Genomic DNA, 18,443 nt, shown 5'->3' with positions numbered 1-18,443 from the left:
TAGACTCCCGACTGCCGTTTAGGGCACACAACCACCCGATATGGCCGAGACAAAGTTTTTTTTTGCCTCGGGACTCGCTCCACAATATCCCAAATTCGCTCTGGTTACTGCAGCAGGCTAAACTCGTACCTGAGCAGAGTATACGCATATGTGCCCAATGAGTGCCCGGCATGCGGAGAGTTGCCACATGACTCACGGCACCTCTTCGCATACCCACAAAACTCCACTCAGCTAACGCCCCTGTCCCTATGGACATTCCGTATGGAAGTTGCACACTTCCTGGGCCCCACGTTAGCTGAGCCTGATACAACGTTGATGGATGAGCCGACCCGAGCGGGGTTTAGGAGCCGCAACAACGACAAAAAGTTTATTTTTGCAAGTCGGAAAAACGACTTTTTGCCACACAAACTGATCAAATTACTCATAGTGCAATGGGTCAGCATAAAACATTGTACAGATGTGCCAATCGTGTGAAACGGCCGTAACAGTCAAAATTTTAAATGGAGTATGCAAAATTTAGATAGTTTAGCAGATTGCTAGTGATGGCAAGCAATTTAATAATCGACTAATTGATTAATGGAAAGCATTTGATTGTTAATTGCAGAAAACTAACCGATTAATAGCTCGTTTCGATTAAAATGAAAAAAAAAAAATAAAATTAAAATAAAAACCGTTTAGTAAGTTATAAAAAAATGGCTGTTTCATTAAAGGATGCATTTCTTGTTAAATTGTGGAAACTTAAGCTATGAATTAAAAGCGTAAGCAATCGGGAAAATTAAAAACGAACTTAAACCAATAAGTAAAAGGTTGAAAAGTAGTTTACTGTCCGTAATGCACCCCATTTCAAAATTATAAGCGCACCACAATATTTTTTTTTTGTTATTTAATTAAAGCTTTATTTATAAAAAGATAGTTCATTCCTTAACAAAAACTGTATTAATCGAACTTTCGAACTTCGTGCAATATTAAAAAATTCAACAAACTTTCGTAAGAATCTCGAGCTTGTTCATTAGATTTCTTAGAAAGATTTTGAGTACTTATGTAGTTTTATAGCTCATTAAATTTGAGTTTAATAGAGTACCAGCTTGAAGTAGCTAGGACTTACACTTGACTTTTGGAATTTTTGTATGGCGGTGTACAGATTATGTTTCACATAAAAAAATTGCAATAAATCAAGGATAAACGTATGTAGCTATTGTTATACAATTTTTGATTCCGTAATTTTGTTTCGTACGCTCTTGCCTGAGTAAAGTAGTAAATTTTTGATGGTTTGTTTTCGATTATTTTGAAAACTAACCGGCTAATCGTTCGATTAATCGAAAGAAAAATTTGATACAATTAAATCGTTAACGAAAAGAAAATAACCGATTATAATCGGGTTTTGGATTGGCAATGATAGGAAAAGTTAAAATTTAATTTAAAATATCACGGGCTAGTCTAATTATTTGAATTTAATGAGAAATTAAAGTTCAAGCAGTGTTAGACCAGTTTTAGCTTTTAACTTATGAACTATGCTTATATTTTACATTATATACCTACAAAGAAGTTTCATAAAATAAACCTTCAATTTATTTACAGCCTTCAATTTGTCCGATTGCGCCTTGACTGACGCCTCCTCCCAGCAACAGCTCTTGCAAAAATTCGTCCATGCCTCGCAGCAGCTCAGTAAGGTGTTTCGTCAAAATCTCTCATTTGGTAATGAAGCTGCAACAACAACAAATACATTAGCTGGTATAACTAGCGTTTCAGGTGTCACAACAGGAGGCTTTTTATCAGGAGGCGTTGATGGTAACGGTACATTACCACCAACAGAGCAGCACGACGTTACGCTCATACCCACCGAAGTGAAACAAGAAATCAAAGAGAATATCTCACCGGAACATACTATTAACGAGGAAACATTGCATAGCTTACAAAAGCTAACAGGCATTGAGGTGGCAGTACAAAGGGTACAAGAACAACAACAACACCAACAATTAGCAGCAGGAGCGGGAGCGAGAGCATTGTTGGAGGACATGGAAGCTGCAGCAGTAATAATAAAACCCGCGATACTTGATGAATTCAATACGAAAGCAGCTGATAGCAACATAAGCGTCGAAAGTGACACACGCATAGGCGCCGAGATGGCGGCAAATTTAGTCAAAGAGGAGCCAACAACAGCTAGTGCGGTGGCTTCGAATGCTGCAGCCAGCACTTAAACTTAACGGTTTTATTTCTTAATTTCTAACTGTAAACTTTAAAAATTATTTAACGTTTTTATATACATACATATACACTTAGATATTTTTTTCGCTAATTTAAATCTAAAAGAAAATTGGGAGTGTGTTATACACTTAAATATTATTAATCTAAACAGACAGATGATATACAGATACAGATATATATATATTTGGCGATCACGCACTTAAGTAACTTAAAATTAGTGGATTTTCTAATCTTTATGCTAGCTTTAAGAAATGTTCACGCGCTTTCTTCTCTCCCTCTTTTATACAGTTTTATGCTTAGGCAGTATACATACATATATTTTCCAAATATGCAATTATGTTTTCAAATTAGCTGAAAACGAATGCTGTGCGTTGTTGAAAAGTTATACAATCTTTTGTTCAGTGTCAATGGCTTCGGGAAATGCAGAAAAAAACGATGAAAGCCGATTAAGCATCGCTTGAGTTATTTCAAGTTCCACGCTTGCGTTCAAGCCTAACCACGTTATCTAATGCCGCATTTTCGCTTAAAAGCTTGCTATTACTTTAGCTCCCCAATTAAAGTGTGACAAGTGAGCTTAGCGATAAAGTACAACAATAATATGCTGCTGAATGAGGGAGTGCCCTTTTTAGCAGCATAATGTTGTTTCACTTTAACAAAACCTATGTTGATATGTGTGTACTTGTAAATATGTATGAATTCTGTTATTTTTGGAAGCGGAAGTAAAACTAGATAGTGGGGTGATTTGATGTTAATTTTGTATGTTGATTGTATGTGTGTGTTTAAGTTTTAAATTAATTTTTCAAATTCCAAATGTTTTGTGGTATTTTGTAAACGATATTCTGTATTGGGACATAATGTTTTATGAAAATTGTATTGTATTCATTCTAGTTTATTGCTAGCGACACAAACCACAGCTAAAAAAACTTCTTTAAAAATATGTAAAATACCGATAATAAATTAAATATAGTAAAAATTCAAATAAGTAACCAAATACATTGAGTGCTTAAACAATTAATTAAAGCTAATGACGAATCGGTATTATAATCAAACTTGGGGATTCATAGCATCAAAAATGAATTAAATGACGTTTAAGTTAATTTTGAATCTCCATTCAAAATCAGCATTTTTCATATTTAAATAGCCGACATTGCACATTAAATAGAGTTTAAATATGTACATATATGATATGAAATTGAATATTTTTTTATCATCAATCGGCACTTAAATTGCTCATCTGAAACTGGCCCTAAGTGCATTGATTTGATTTTAGATTGAGTTTCTGTCTCTGTTTGTTAAGCATAGAGAAACTCGAAGCAGATGGAATGGAAAAGGACGATGAAGACCGGCTTGTCCACAAACCAAATTTTTAAAGGGCCACGGAAATTCGTGCCAAAATGCATCATCTTCTCACTTTGTCGGAAAGTGTGTTTTGCTTAGTTTTTAATGCATGAAAAGATTTCTTTAATGAACAAACATAAGCTACATTGTTATATTAAAAAAAATCTATTGGTTTAGACCTTTGCTTACCGAACCAGCATGGGTAAAGTCAATTTTATATTTTTGTTATGACAACAAAATAGCAACAACAAAGCAACGCCTTTCAAAATTCTTTTTACTCTTGGCCAACCACTTTCCCCATCTAATCTAATATCTCGGCAACGAGAACAGAGAGCGAATTAAATATAAAGGCTGGTTGACCTTGAAATATCTTTCAAAACCAGAAAGTTTTCAAAGCAAAAATTTGTGTAGAATACTCAAAAAAAAAGCAAAATTTAAAACCAATTTTTGATAGTCAAGACAATTACTTTTATCCAATGAGACAATTTTTCCGGAATTTTCCATCTCAAAAGCTTTAAAATACCGTTACGTTTATTCCGGTATCTGCGCCTCTATTATGAGGTACATTCAATCTTTGCCTGTGGTCGAAAGTGCTGATCGAACGAATTTTCATTTGGTATTATGACGCTCATTCGATGAAGAATAGCGCTATTGTGAATTTCGCTTGTTTACGTTGTTCACAATAGTGTATTTTCGACAGCTGATAAGCTTTGTTTAAAAATTGAGAAAATTAAAATAAAAGAAAGAAAGCGGGTTTATTACAATGGGACTGAACTAAATAGTGTGCTTAATTTGTGCAAATTAAAATTAAGTGAAGAAGAAAGAGAGTCCATAAAAACTTTGTGAAGCTGAGTACAACGGAGTTATGTATGGTTCGACGATTCCATCAGAGGAAGAGAGCGTAGTGGAGCCGTTAATGTAGCCTTTCAAATGTATTTTGACATATAAAATATTTGGGGAATTTGTCAGGCCTGTTGCAGCAATGCACTCGAACCAAATCTATTTCAAATATTTCTGTGTTCGTATGGAAAAGTAGCTTAGGTCGAAAGGCTGACTTTAATATAAATCGGCATTTGCAGCATACGATTGCGAGTGACTCGCTGGCGCTGAGCCGTTGAACAACTTTTAGCAAATAAACGTGCAAGAAATAGTTCCGATACTAGCAAGTCAATATTCTTATTAAGTCTCATCAAAAAATTCCTTGTCGTTTAAAGAATAAAAGGAATGCCGCATTATACTAAAGCCAACCTTTCGACATAAGCTACTTTTTCATACGAACACAGATTTTAATGGCACTATTGTGTCGGGCGACTGATGGCCAATATATGTACTTAAATTCGCATTAGGTACTGAGGCTACTGAGTCTAGTAGCTGAATTTTCTGTTTCCCGCCAACGACGAGTTTGTTCTTTGTTCACATAAATTGTTAAACACATTGGAACAAAGTTGTCAATTACTTCGAAATGTTTATATCAAAAAAGTAAATTCTGATGTTTTCTGCGCTTTTCTGTATATTGAGATTAATCGCTATACATTATACAAATTACGACACTGGTTGCAATGACTACAAGACCAGCAGGCAGCAGCTACATAGACCCCAGTTGCCACACATAATAGGGGCCATAAAACTAGTTTTCGATCTCATGTCAGCCCACACCTGAAAACACAAAGCTGAAATTTACTAATACAATGAAAAATCACTTTAATTTACCTTAATCCAGTTGCAGACGTTCTAATAGGTGGTCCTAAACAATTGAGCTCCAGCGTGATATCTTCCCACTTTTTTCCTCCTGAACTTTTGTGCAAATCCTTTTCGTAAATTGAGGATTTTCTTCCATAAGTGAAACCAGACTTTCGAGTGGCTGTGTAGTACTTGCTAATTTAGATTAGAATTAGTGTTTAGCTGCAAAAAAAAACAAAAAAAAAAACGCAAAATATTTATGTACATTTTCAAAAATTTTTTCACCCTACGCTACAGCGAAATTCTGTTCAACAAAAACTTCGGTGCTCAACGAAAATTTCGACAAGATTGCATAGCTCATAATACGAATTTTACATTCGATCTTCGATGTTCGCCAAGCAGCATACTCCCCGGGAGTATTCGGAAATGGGCTGTCTAAATGGTAGATTAGTATGCAGTTTTATAGCTTATTAACTTTTGGTACAATAAAGTGTATATTTGAAGCGGTAAAGAATTCGCGTTGATTTCTAATAATTTTTTAATATTAAAAAAATATATATCGAACATACTTTGTATGGAAGAAAATGCGTGACACTGTCAGCAAAGAAAATATCAAAAGAACTTCAAGCCTGCACCTTATTATACAAAAAATGTATAAGCTATACAAGCGCACCAAACATTTTTCTGGAAATTGTAATTAAAAGATTTGGAACTTCGATAAAACTTTGTTGAATTTTTCTACACCTTTTCTACGGTTAGAAAAACACAAATGTATTCCGGAAAAGGCAAAATAAATTTCAGAAAAGCACAAATGTATTTCAGAAAAAACTCAAATGTATTTCAGAAAAGCTCAAATGTATTTCAGAAAAGACCACATGTATTTCAGAAAATGCCAAATGAAATTCAGAAAAGCACAATTATATTTCAGTAAAGCTCAAATGATTTTCAGAAAAACAAATGAATTTCAGAAAAGCACAACTGTATTCTAAAAATATTTTTCTGAAATACATTTGTGTTTTTTTGAAATACATTTGCCCTTTTCTAAAATACATTTGCGTTTTTCTGAAAATCGCTTGAACTTTTCTGAAATACAATTGTGTTTTTCTGAAATACATTTGAGCTTTTCTGAAACACATTTGAGTTTTTCTGAAACACATTTGAGGTTTTCTGAAATACATTTGAGGTTTTCTGAAATACATTTGAGGTTTTCTGAAATACATTTGCGGTTTGTCTGAAATATATTTGAGTTTTTCTAAAATTCATTTGGCATTTTCTGAAATTCATTTGGCCTTTTCTGAAACACATTTGTGTTTTTCTGAAATACTGTTGGAAAAGGTGTAGTTTTTGTACAAAGTTTGAAATTGGACATATATGGAAGAAAGAATAACCATAAAAACAACAAAAGGAAAATATTTTCATTCTTGATTTTGAATTTTAGTTTTATTTTTTTTTGGTCAAAAATAATCGTTAATTTGGATATCACTTTTTTCGACCTTTTTATTGCCGGTTTAAATCATTTATGATGTAAAAAATTAAATCTGAGAATAACGGTTATAATGCGACCGAAAAATACAAATTAAAAAATAATGATGAAACAGTGATAGATAAAATAAAAATGCAGAAATAACAATTATTCTTCGACTGAAAAAAATCATAAAATAACGCTTAAGTTTGATGCGAATAATAATGCAACTTTGACAGTTAAGAGGTTTTTATTATATAAAGTACATAATTGTTGCGGTCCCTGGTTTTTCGGAATTTTAGGTACCATTCGTGTTTTTTTCGAGGTTCTGGTTTTACTTTTTGGGAATTTTCGAGAATTTTTAGTTATTTCTCGGAATTTTTTGAGAATATTTGGGATTCTCGTTTGATTTTTTTTTCGATATTTTTTGGGACTTGGGGTATCATCTGGGAGTTTTCCGGTTCAAATGTATATTTAGATCTTATCCTTGTTTTGAATAAATAACTGCCCACCAAAATGTTTTTCTGGAAATTCTAATTAAAAAACTTTGAATTTTGATGAAAATTTATTGAAATTTTCTAGTTTTCGTTCAAATTTTAAAATGTGGATTTACATATGTGAAATTTTTGTATGGGATATTTTTTTCGAACATAGGCGTATAGCATAGGAGGATTCTACGTGTAATTCTAAGCAAATTTGTCGAAAAAACCATTGGTCTAAAATCAATTTGGAGTTTGACAAATTGCGAAAATAGGTTTCTTTTACTTAGCATTTTGCTGTAGTGTCGTAAAGAAGTGCTTACATTTTATGTAAAAAACATGCTATGAGGAATCTATTTCTTGACTTTTCTTTTTCCTAAAACATCCGCCAGAGAGCACGTGGTAATCCTCCATAGCATACGCCTCTGGTCGAAAAAATTTACCCGTCCTAATGTACATTCTATTTCTATTAGATAATGAGCTCTACTTTTATATAAAAAAAGGAAATTACAAAAATAAAACAACAACATGAAAACAGTCAAAATTGGTCAAAATGTGAAGGTTCTATCATTTTGTCGCGAGCTGTAGTCATTTTCATGCAAGGTAGCAATGATTGCAAAATATATGTAGTTAAAGAAATATGTACGGTAGCTTTAGGATTTTTTCTTTTAAATTACCACAAAACTACTAAAATTGGGCTAAGTTTAGATACATACCTCTTTTGTTTTTTTGCTTTTGTTAGTCCGCTAATTTCCTATATTTTTCTTTATATCAGAAGTTTGAGTGTGTGTTAGTGTGCTGTTACTGTTATTGTTATTAAAATTAAAAAAAAAATATATATATATAAAGATACATACATATGTACTATTTAACAATATAAAAAAATAATGTTAAACAATGCTTTGGTGTGCTTTGCGTGTGTTTGAAGGTGTATGTGCATTGCTTTTTGTGCGACTGTTTACATGCGTAGGTGTGCTAGCGATATGAATGATAGCGTGCGCGCATGCGCCAGAGGAAATTTACAAATGATCTCATGTTGTGATATTAATATTTGAATAAATAGATACATACATACATATATGTTTACACTGTACAAATATTTGATTTGATTTGATTTGCTTTGCCATTGTTTTGGCTAAGTTATTGTTACACACCGATCCTTACTACACACAGTGTATGAAATTGTAGTTGCTTTAAATATGGAAGATTACCTACTTTTACCCCTTTTTATTTTGTTTGATTTAATTGTCAGTTGAATTGAATTGCAATGAAATTTCCTTGTATGTTATGTCCTAGGCTAAGTCACTTTTCACACTTTATTTGAATGGAGTTGATGGGAGCATATTTAAAATACTTTTTTTTTTGCATAATAAATACACAATTTACGCTTTTCTTAAATATAAAAACTTGTTCGGAAATGCATCAATGTAAAGCATCCTACCGTTTGTATAGCTTAGCTGCAGAAATAATTTTTCCGAATTATTTTGATTTCCTAAAAAAGAAACTCATTTCGAAATTGCTCCATCACTTCAGGATTCTGTAACTGGGGACCAAAAATGCGTTCCTGTTTGGGTTTAGTTCCCGCAAAAGAACCAAACGGGACCAAAAGCATTGAGAACAGTTTTAACGGGAACAAAATGAGAACAAAAGGTTCGGGAACGTTACCGTAAAGAAAAAAGGCGAAAAAAGTGCTCAGTGACGTTGTAAATAGTAACAGCAGGAGAACTAAACTTTCAGGAGCGTTTCCATTAGAAACGAAATTCTTCACGAACAGTTCAGAGAAAATATGTTCCGGTTTCGTTCTCTGTCAGAACGTTCCTGAGACTTCCAAATTGTTTTTCGAGAGAAAGTTCCTTAGACTTTTGTTCCCGTTCTGATCTTTGCCAGAACGTTCTGCACACTTTGGTTTCAATTTTATTCTCTTAAAAATATTTCCGAAAGTTTTGTTGGCTTTGGGAACGTTCTTATAAAGTTCCCGTTGAGAACGTTCTCGATAATTTTGTTCTCACTTTCGTTCCAAGTTTTGTTCTCGTTTCGGTTTGAGTTTTTGAGCGTTCTTGGGAACAAAACTACGAGAACGACATTTAGTTTCGATTATACCTTTTGTTCTCGGTCCCTGGTTGTAACATAACTAAAAATTTGTTTCGTTAAAACTGGCTATTCCACTTTCTAGTATAGCCTTTTGGCTTTCGTTAAGTTTTGTTCATTATAACCAGCAACCCCTATTCTCCCGAATCGTAATCGTGGTTACGAGCCTTAAATGATCAAAAGTGGCTGAAATTGGAAATCTTATTGGACTGGCTTGAAACTTGTAGGTATTTTTCTTTGCATTATTTCAATACTTATACTTTTCAGAGGAACACAAATTGTGGGCCTACTACAAAGTGGAATAGCCAGTTTTAACGAATTTTTTTGTTGTAATATTACAATGTCGTAAATATGACTAAAACAGCTATTTTTTACTTTTTCATAAAAACATCTCAAAATTCTGATAGAGCAATTTTGAAAACGGACTCGGTTTTAGGACAGCAAAACGCTTCGAATGCACTTGGTCCGATTAATGGATGGATATGTATATCCAAAACTGCCCAAGTAATAAATTACAATTTGGAATTTAACCTTTTTTTGTCGCAGCTCAGACAAAGAAGAAGGCGACTAACACAAAAAAGCTTTAAATACCTAAATGGAACTTACCCAAGTGATACTTCGTACTAACCCTTGGTTTGGCGTTTTGGAAATTTCTGCCAATTCTAGCTTTTAGATCCAAAAGGGACTGATGTTACTTTGAATTGTTGCATTTCCGTATAAGGGGGAAACTTGAAATAATTTTAGCGCTGTTGAAGTACATACATACATACAATATGTGCATTTATACAAAATATGAAATAATGCAAAAACCAACAACCACAAAAAACTGTCACAGAGCTATTCACGGCATTGCAAAAGAAAAATAAAGATGAAAGGAAAACAAACAAAGCAGCAGTGCAAAGTACTGCGTTGTAAAAGGAAAGAGAAAAAATGTGCGTGCAAGTGGTGATTTCCAAAACTAAAAATTAACCCATTATGTACCATGAAATACAACCACTGAAACAAGAAACAAAAAATTAAAAGAATTAAAAAAAAAAACAAAAAAAGAAAATCAAACAAACACACGCAATGGTTTTGAAAACATATGCATGTAAAAACCAATTATTGAGAATTGATTTGCAAAAATATTTTCTAAAAAACCCACAAAAAGTGAGAAAAACAAACAAAACAAAAACCTTTTTACTTAAATTTGCAAGTGAAAGCACTGATTTTTTAACAAAAGAAAATACAAAAACTGATTACATACATATATAAATACACCAATTATGTACATAAATACATACATACCTACGTACATAAAAAAATCGATGCATTAACTGATATACTACACACTTACATATGTATTTACATATCTATGGCTTTTTGGTAAAACAACTTAAACGACTTTAGAAGTTTGGCTTTGATTCAAAGAAGAATAAGTTTTTCGTAAATAATTTTATTTTGTATTAAACTAATGTGAAAAAAGCATCTTAAACTACGCATATGGCTAGAGAAAATAGCTTAACACGAGATAAGTTGTTTTATCAAAATGCCACAGATATAATTTCCACACAGCATACAAGGCTAATATATCCATCTACATACCTACCTAATTAAAGGCGTCGAAGTTTTATTTGTATTTAACTACACTTTTGATTATTTGTGAACTTTTGGCATAATAACTTAAATTGACTTATCACATACATAACAAGCCGTGAAGCAGTAAATTACTAAGGCTTGGAGATTTTAGAACTGTCGGGTTTTCCAAAAAGAACTTGAAAACTTTGATAATTTAAGTGAATGCGGCTGAAGGTTAGGTGCACCAACAAACAACGTATTGGTACAAATTTTTTAATTTACTACCGAAACTCTCAGTCGGTGACTGCAACTTGAAGAGCATAAAACCCAATTTTCGCTGGCACTTCTTGTCTTTATACATTCGATGCCGATGAGACAACGGGTTTGATCGAAGTACCGCGAATATATGTACCTGTATTTTCTACTAGGCATCGAAATGGCAAAAGATATGAACGGACATTTTCTCTCTATCTATCACTATCTCCATCACAGTACGATTTTCGTGAAATCTACGAAATTGGGATCACTGAATCTTGAACTGAACTTGAGTAACCCACTTGCAAAGTGTGCTATGTAAAATTTGTTCGATTTTTAGTTTCTGGTGGGTAACGTAATAATATTTAAAGTACTTTCATGTATACTAACAACACAGTGCAAAATCTTTCTATATTCTGAAAAAAAAATAGCTTCCGATGTTTACTACTCTTGTAAAAGTCGCTATCGTACTTATTTATAAACTTCCAAAAGTCTCCATCTTCTGATGAACTTAGAAAACTGCCTTAGGTCGTATAGACTGTTAATGTTATGTTATGTCATGTTATGTTATAATTTTATTAGGCTCTTATTTATCCAAAGTTACTTGTTGTATTCGTTTTTTTAATTTATGGCTTATTATTATAAAATCACATAACGCTGTTTGCAAGTGGACTACTCATTTCTACAAGTTTATGCCTTCAAAACATATGCTATGTTCGTACCTATTCGAATTCAATGATAGCATTCTCGTTGATTTCACGAAAAATTGGACTACGATGAATTCAGTGAAAGCCTCGAATTACTTGCATTATTGCCGTAATGACACAAGTTTTTTAATGCCCAAATTTTTTCGTAATTCAATGTCGCGTGGAAATCCGGCATTAGTAAACACTAAATAGACCTTTTTCTAAATGAAATATTGGGAAATTTGGCTGCAATTATTTATTGAACTGAGCCTGATTTAAGAGAAAAACTGGTTGATTATTTATTAGTTGACCGGAGCAGTACGAATGTATGAAGATCTATTGCTATATCGATTCCGCTAGGCTGTTAAATATACGTACGTACGACGATTCCGCACATGCATAAAAAAATCATAATTATTGATCTGAAGGACAAACGCAACTTAAGTCAAATTAAGGGGTTTGTTAAAAGGCCACCGAATAGGACAAATCTGTTTGTATATCCTTGTAGTATGTGCATTAGGGTGGTCCAAAGTAAGTAAAGTCGGAATTTTAATGGTCTCACCCCCCAGGATTGTTCTATATCGAAGAAAATATACCCCTATTTTTTATTTTGAAATCAAAAAATATATGGGGAGAAAACTTTTCGTAAAAATGATACAGAATTCTTGAAAATCAATATTTTTCGATCGAAAAACTCTGGTTCTCTTCAGGAGACTTCCCGTAATAATACCCAATTGTTTATTTAACCATCTTTTAATACTTAAGATATTTTATTTCCATTTCGTTTTCTAATTATTTCCATTTCGTTTTCTAATTAATTTTTGATTTCGAAATAAAAAATAGCGGTATATTTTTTCGGTATAGAACAATCCTAGGGGATGAGAGCATACAAATTTCGACTTTACTTTTTCACATGCAGTTTTGGACCACCCTAATGTACACACAGTATGCTGTAGTAATTCATGGTGTGGTCAGTTTGCCTCCATTTGTACTTATTGTGAAAACTTTGAGACTAAAACTAATTTGTAATGCATATTTACAGATATGTATTGTTTTCATTTTGAGTTATCATTTATTATTTACCTAAAGCATAATAATAGAATGGATTTTTAACTTTTTAAATTTAAGCCGCTAAGATCAAAAGCTGTCAGAGCGTTTCATAAACTTAAGCGAAAAGTCTGGTGAAAAATTCTAAATACGTACGGGCTACGGTTTATGTACATATAGATAGCAATAATGCACTTCCAACAGAGCAAACATTTTTTTCCATTACTCCTGAACTTTTTTTAATTTTTACGATCAAAAAAGTTATTTTTTTGGTGGCTTTTCAGATTGGAATCTTATTAAACCCAAAAACCATCACAAAAACGCAAGTTCGATGAAAGTGTTTAGTGACTAAACGTATAAAGATATTTTAAAAATATCAGTAAAACTTGATCGCACCGCTAATGCTGAATTTCCACTAGGCGTTTAAATGACAACAATAACTACGAATGTTTCACCATTAAAAAATAGGCATGTGGAAGACGACACTTTTTCTTTTAAGGTAACGATACCGGTTTTTAGTGCCCAAATGCGTCTTAAATTTTTTTGGCATTTAATGCCCAATGGAAATCCGGCATAACAATTATAATTCTAACTTAAATTAAGTTATAATAATTAGATTATGATTTTTACTATATAAAAGTCATGACTGTTGCATTCTGTTGAAAATATCTAGAATATAGGATAAGTGAAAATTGAGTTCCGTACCGTTTTTACAATGACGAGTTAACTCGCATTCGGCATTTCAACATTCAAATTATGTACAGAAAATCGACTATTAACTGCCTAAAGAGAGTTAACTCGGCACTGTTACATATGCATTAGACCGTACTGGAAAAAAGTTCGCCGTCCATCTTCGAATCATATTTTTTTTTTGTTCTTTTTTTTTGGCGAACGTAGTAGAGGTCGCCTTTTCCGTCATATCTTCGGCTTTTACAGTCAGATATTAAAGTGTGTTATCTTTGTCCTTTCCTCGAGGAGGCCATATTTTTGAGTTTTTTATTACTAACGTACCACCCAAATGCCAGTAAATTAAATCCCATCAAAAATCATTAAACTTTGCTAAGGAAATATTTCGATCATTCCATTAAAACTATTTAAACAAACAATTTTATTGGCGCATGTAGGTGTCACCGAAAAATGTAAAAATGCGACCCGCTCCGTCAGAAAAATTTGAGCCAAAACATTTTTTCAGTCGGATCTTAAAAGAGATTTAGCATTTTTTTTGTTCCAAAGTTCGTTGACCCCTAGTACCCCATTCTAGTCGATCCCACTACAGTCGGCCAGATTTATGTCTGGCCATGGACTGTCACTGTCACTCCAGCCTCAAAACTTTGGGGATTTAGTATGCTGTTACAACAACAACAACAACAACAACCCCGTTGTAGTACTTATCCACCAGACCTCCGTTCCTAACACCCTAACGTGCCAATGCCAGTAAATTAAAGCTCGCCAAAAATAATTAAACTTTTGCTAAGGAAGTATTTCGATTATTCCAGTAAAACTATTTAATTTTTTTTTAACGCCGAATGTATGTACATTAGACTGCATCACCAAAAAAAGCTGCGGTTTTTCCGCCGGGATTACAAAATTTATTACATTTTAAGACGTCCCCCAAAATATTAAGGAAACATATTAAGATTTAAGCGAGCTGGACCGATTTGAAAATACCTCCGAAAATGGAGTTTTTTATGAATAAAAATAGTATCTTAAAGAACTTTTTGAAAAAAGTCTCCTCAGATGACAAAACAAATTAGGCTTAGAAATTCTGCATAAAAATATTTAAAAATCTTTTCAAGGGAATCGTAATAATGAGATTTTTGATGTTGTTTTTTTTTTACTTTTTTCAAAGATTGATTTACGACAAACTTAAATAACTGGGCCAAAACTATTCTGATTTAGACTTATAGGATCTCGGTAGGAAGGTATTTTTCCACTACTTTTATTTATGTGCAGAAAAAAGCCATTCGTCCCCAATTTTTTTTTTTCACATACCAATACGTCTTAATTCAACTTTGAATGATATTCGTTCATCCTACCTTTCTCTTTCATCCTTTGAATGAGTTTATTAGCATGAAATGAAATGACAAGGGTGAGAAAATACCTTTCGAATGACATCTCACAAGTCTAAATCGGGAGAGTTAAGGCTCAGTTATTAAAATTTTTCTTATACCAATCTTTGAAAAAAGTTAAAAACAGCATCAAAAATCTCATTATTACGATTCCGTTCAAATTTTTTTTTAAATATTTTTACGCAAATTTTTTAAGCTTAAACCGTTTTGTCATTTGAGGGGATTTTTCAAAAAAAAATCTTTAAGAAACTATTTTTATTCATAAAAAACTCCATCTTCGGAGGTATTTTCAAATCGGTCCAGCTCACTTAAATCTTAATATTTTTTCGAAATATTGTGGTGGACGTCTTAAAATATAATAGATTTTATAATTCCAATGGATTATTTTTTGTATGGGGAGTGATGCAGTCTAATGTACATATGTAGATGTTACCGAAAAATTAAAAAAAGTCGGTTCGGCCAAACAAATTTTTGTTTTCGAATTTGCCTTGCAAAAAATCTTTAGACTCAGGGGTGTACGGCGAACTTTTTTGTTTGCTTGCAAGGAGGTACGGTTTAATATATGTTCGTGCGTTTGTGTTTAAAAAATTCCCTTCTTGTTTTTCCACAATAAAATTCCATACAAAAAGAAGAGGCTATTAAAAACATTTAAGATAACATCATACAAAACGGTTGAAGTAGGTAGCATATACAGTAGGAGTTTAAGCTGTAATAAGTATTTTAACAATTATTAGGTCACAGTTAGATCTGTCAGGTCATTGAAGAGCAAAAAGGTTGTTTTAAGGCCGCATTACCAAACTAGCTGCGCCAAATCAGTAGCAGGTCAGAAACCGTTATTGTTATTTACATACATCAGGTAAACCAAATTTTCACTCATAAAGTGATGTTTTATTCATAATCAGTGGCGGAGCCAGCGGGTATTGATAGATTTTTACTTTTCAAGATGATGCTCAAAAAATGCCAAAGATCCGTCTTGTGCCACTGTAAATCCCTCAATATCTCCACATCGTTAAATAATTTGAAGATCTGATTTTTATTCTACGGAAAAAATCATATCAGAACCAGTGGGCACTAGTTGTGCCGCATGGCAGTTTTAGGTTAATTATAAAAGTCTTAATAAATACTTTTTTCATATATTAAGCGTATACAAAAGTTTACCAAACTATGATTTTCCTATTCATGTGAGTTCAAAACTTGAATATTTGTTTGCATAGGCAAATAGATTTTTGGCGGCCGTACGGTATAGTGGTAAGCAACATCGCAAAAAAAATTTAGAAAAAAAGTTTTTTTCTTAAAAGATGTTTCCCCTCGGCGGCAGAGCTGGGTAAATGCAATTACATTACAATTACAATTACATTCCTCAGTAATTGTAATTAGGATTCAATTCCTTTAGTTCACTGCAAAGGAATCGATTACTTTTTCAATTCCTTGAAGTAATTTCAAATGGAATTGTTTNGGCGGGCCCGAAATCTATAACTAAGAATATTTAATTCACATGTCTTTCAAATTAATTTTAAATATGAAAAAATCTGGCATTTTCCGGTTATTTTATTTTATACCTTGCTTTTCGCTTTCGTCAATAAAGCATAAAAAACTGATTATTTCATAAAACGGGTTTAAGGAAGATTTTCTGAATTTGAGCCTTCCCGATAACGTCCATCCCGGCCATTTTGAAATCGGTAGCGTAGGTCCCGCGGGTCCTGATATCCCCATATAGCCCATCTCTAATCTGAATATTCAGCCTGTACAGTACCGATTGGAAAGATCAACGTGCGAAAACATATCAAGGTTACAGACGATAAAGCCGGTTTCGAGCTATGTACTCATTGGTTCTCGTAGTAATGAAATATAAGAGGGTTTTCTTAGAAAACTTTTCTAACTGTGCTTATCAGCTCGAAGCCATAACGCAATTTTCTTGGTCTGAAATTGCTGAGGTAAAATTATACTTTCTTCCCTCTCTAGTACATAAAAAGCCGAATTTAGACGTTCTGAAAATACTAGTGCATGCAGGCTCATTTATTTAATCAGACATACATCATTTATTTAATCAGAGTACATCTGTCCTCTTCAATACTTAAACTGCTGCACTATATCAGCTGTTAAAACTTGTAAAATTTTGATAAATAATATACAATGGAAAGAATGGCCCAGATAGGACAAAATAGACGAAGTTGACGCCTTTAGCCAATGTGTGTCTCACTCGTTGAAATTTTTTATCATTGCCCCTTATCGAAATCCTTCGTTATTAAGTAGCTTTATAGCCTAAGTCCAATAAATAGTTTTTTTTTTTTAATAGAGTTCCATTCTTAGAGGATACATTGATGAATTAAATTGTTTGGGGACTGTGTTGAAATAGTTAGTTGTGGAAGCCTGGCACTTGATTTTTTTGTTTATCGTTTGCGGCAGGCATAGGTTTTTAAAAAATAGATTGATCTACTTACATATCTGAAATTCTAAAATAAGTCGATCGCGTCAATAAGGATGTTTAACCTGCAGTTGGTGTTAACCAGATATTGAGAAACTGCCCCTTTCAGGTCTATTCTGCACGTTACCGAAGATTTTGTTACCGGAAAATTGTATTACCAAAAAATGTCACCAATTCTTGTCACCGCCATTCTAGGTACGTTGCAGTTAAAATATTCATCAATTCAGCTATGAAGAATTGTGCAAATCCTGGCTTTGCATATTTCACGTGGCAATAATTTGTTACAAGTTTATGAGCTGGTAACAAAATTTACCGGTTACAAGAGTACACAGAATGCGAAAAGGGTTTAAAAATTTACAGGAACTTTATATACCGGTTACAAACTTTTTATTACCAGCGCAGAATAGACCTGTTAGAAGGATTTTTAGACATGTATGGAGGGCGGTGTCGTCATTTTGACACTATTGCGGAGAGCATAAAAACTTTTAGGAATTGTTCCGAAAATACGTATAATTAAGAACAGATGCTAGTATTCGGATTCAGTTATATCATTTGAATAGATTTCACAAAAATCGAGCCTACGATGAATTTAGTAATACACCTGGGCGCCAATTCTCGTTCCATGAAATGGTGAAGTGAAAATGAAAAATTCAAACTTTGTGAAAATTCCTTTTTTTCATTTTATCATTTAGTTTTGCCACTTTACGCGATTCTCGATCATTAAAGGCTTTCCCAAACAAAAAAATGTAAAAGTGTAAAAGATAATGATTTCCTTTATGAAAATATTGTACTTTTCGGCAGTGTCCAACTTATCCTTCTCACAGCTACAAAAATATGTGAAAAACAAGTAGGAAAGTCTAAGTTCGGGCGGAGCCGAACATTAAATACCCGGCGCAAGTATTAAATATATGTTTTTTCACCTTTCCGAAACCTTCCGCTAGATGGTAAGCCGGGGTGTATCAATTTTGAGTAAATTAGCGTCCTTCAATTTCGAAATATTGAAGTTTCAAGCATTTCTGAAATTTACCGTTATATGAGAAGCGGCCGTTATTTTAGTCCGATTTCAATAATTTTCAACGTTTTGCTTATATGTGGCAAGCACAATAACCACACCGAGTTTGGTACAAATTGGTAGAACGGTTACCGATATAC

General features: G+C 33.1%; 1 protein-coding gene and 1 long non-coding RNA gene across 5 annotated transcripts in view; one reads left to right on the top strand and one right to left on the bottom strand.

Annotated features, from left to right (window-relative positions):
• LOC108358246 (serine-rich adhesin for platelets) overlaps positions 1-2,630 on the top strand; it is a 59,299-nt gene extending 56,669 nt beyond the window's left edge. For all 4 annotated transcript variants that reach the window (XM_017609488.1, XM_017609484.1, XM_017609470.1 and 1 more), the window contains one exon: positions 1,579-2,630. In XM_017609488.1, coding sequence (XP_017464977.1) covers positions 1,579-2,198 — 620 coding nt within the window. In that variant the 3' untranslated portion in view covers positions 2,199-2,630. The remainder of the gene's footprint in view (positions 1-1,578) is intronic.
• An 11,159-nt stretch (positions 2,631-13,789) lies between these two features.
• Positions 13,790-14,306, bottom strand: LOC108358422 (uncharacterized). The gene is made up of 2 exons (XR_001846773.1): positions 14,158-14,306; positions 13,790-14,119 (listed from the first exon to the last, which is right to left on the bottom strand). It is a non-coding gene; the product is annotated as an uncharacterized LOC108358422 (long non-coding RNA).
• Positions 14,307-18,443: the final 4,137 nt, after the last annotated feature.

Source organism: Rhagoletis zephyria, unplaced genomic scaffold, assembly GCF_001687245.7.
Source record: "Rhagoletis zephyria isolate East Lansing unplaced genomic scaffold, Rhagoletis_zephyria_1.1 Rzeph_scaffold_00009, whole genome shotgun sequence".
NCBI lineage: Eukaryota > Metazoa > Arthropoda > Insecta > Diptera > Tephritidae > Rhagoletis > Rhagoletis zephyria.
This window is presented reverse-complemented; position numbering and strand designations above follow the sequence as displayed.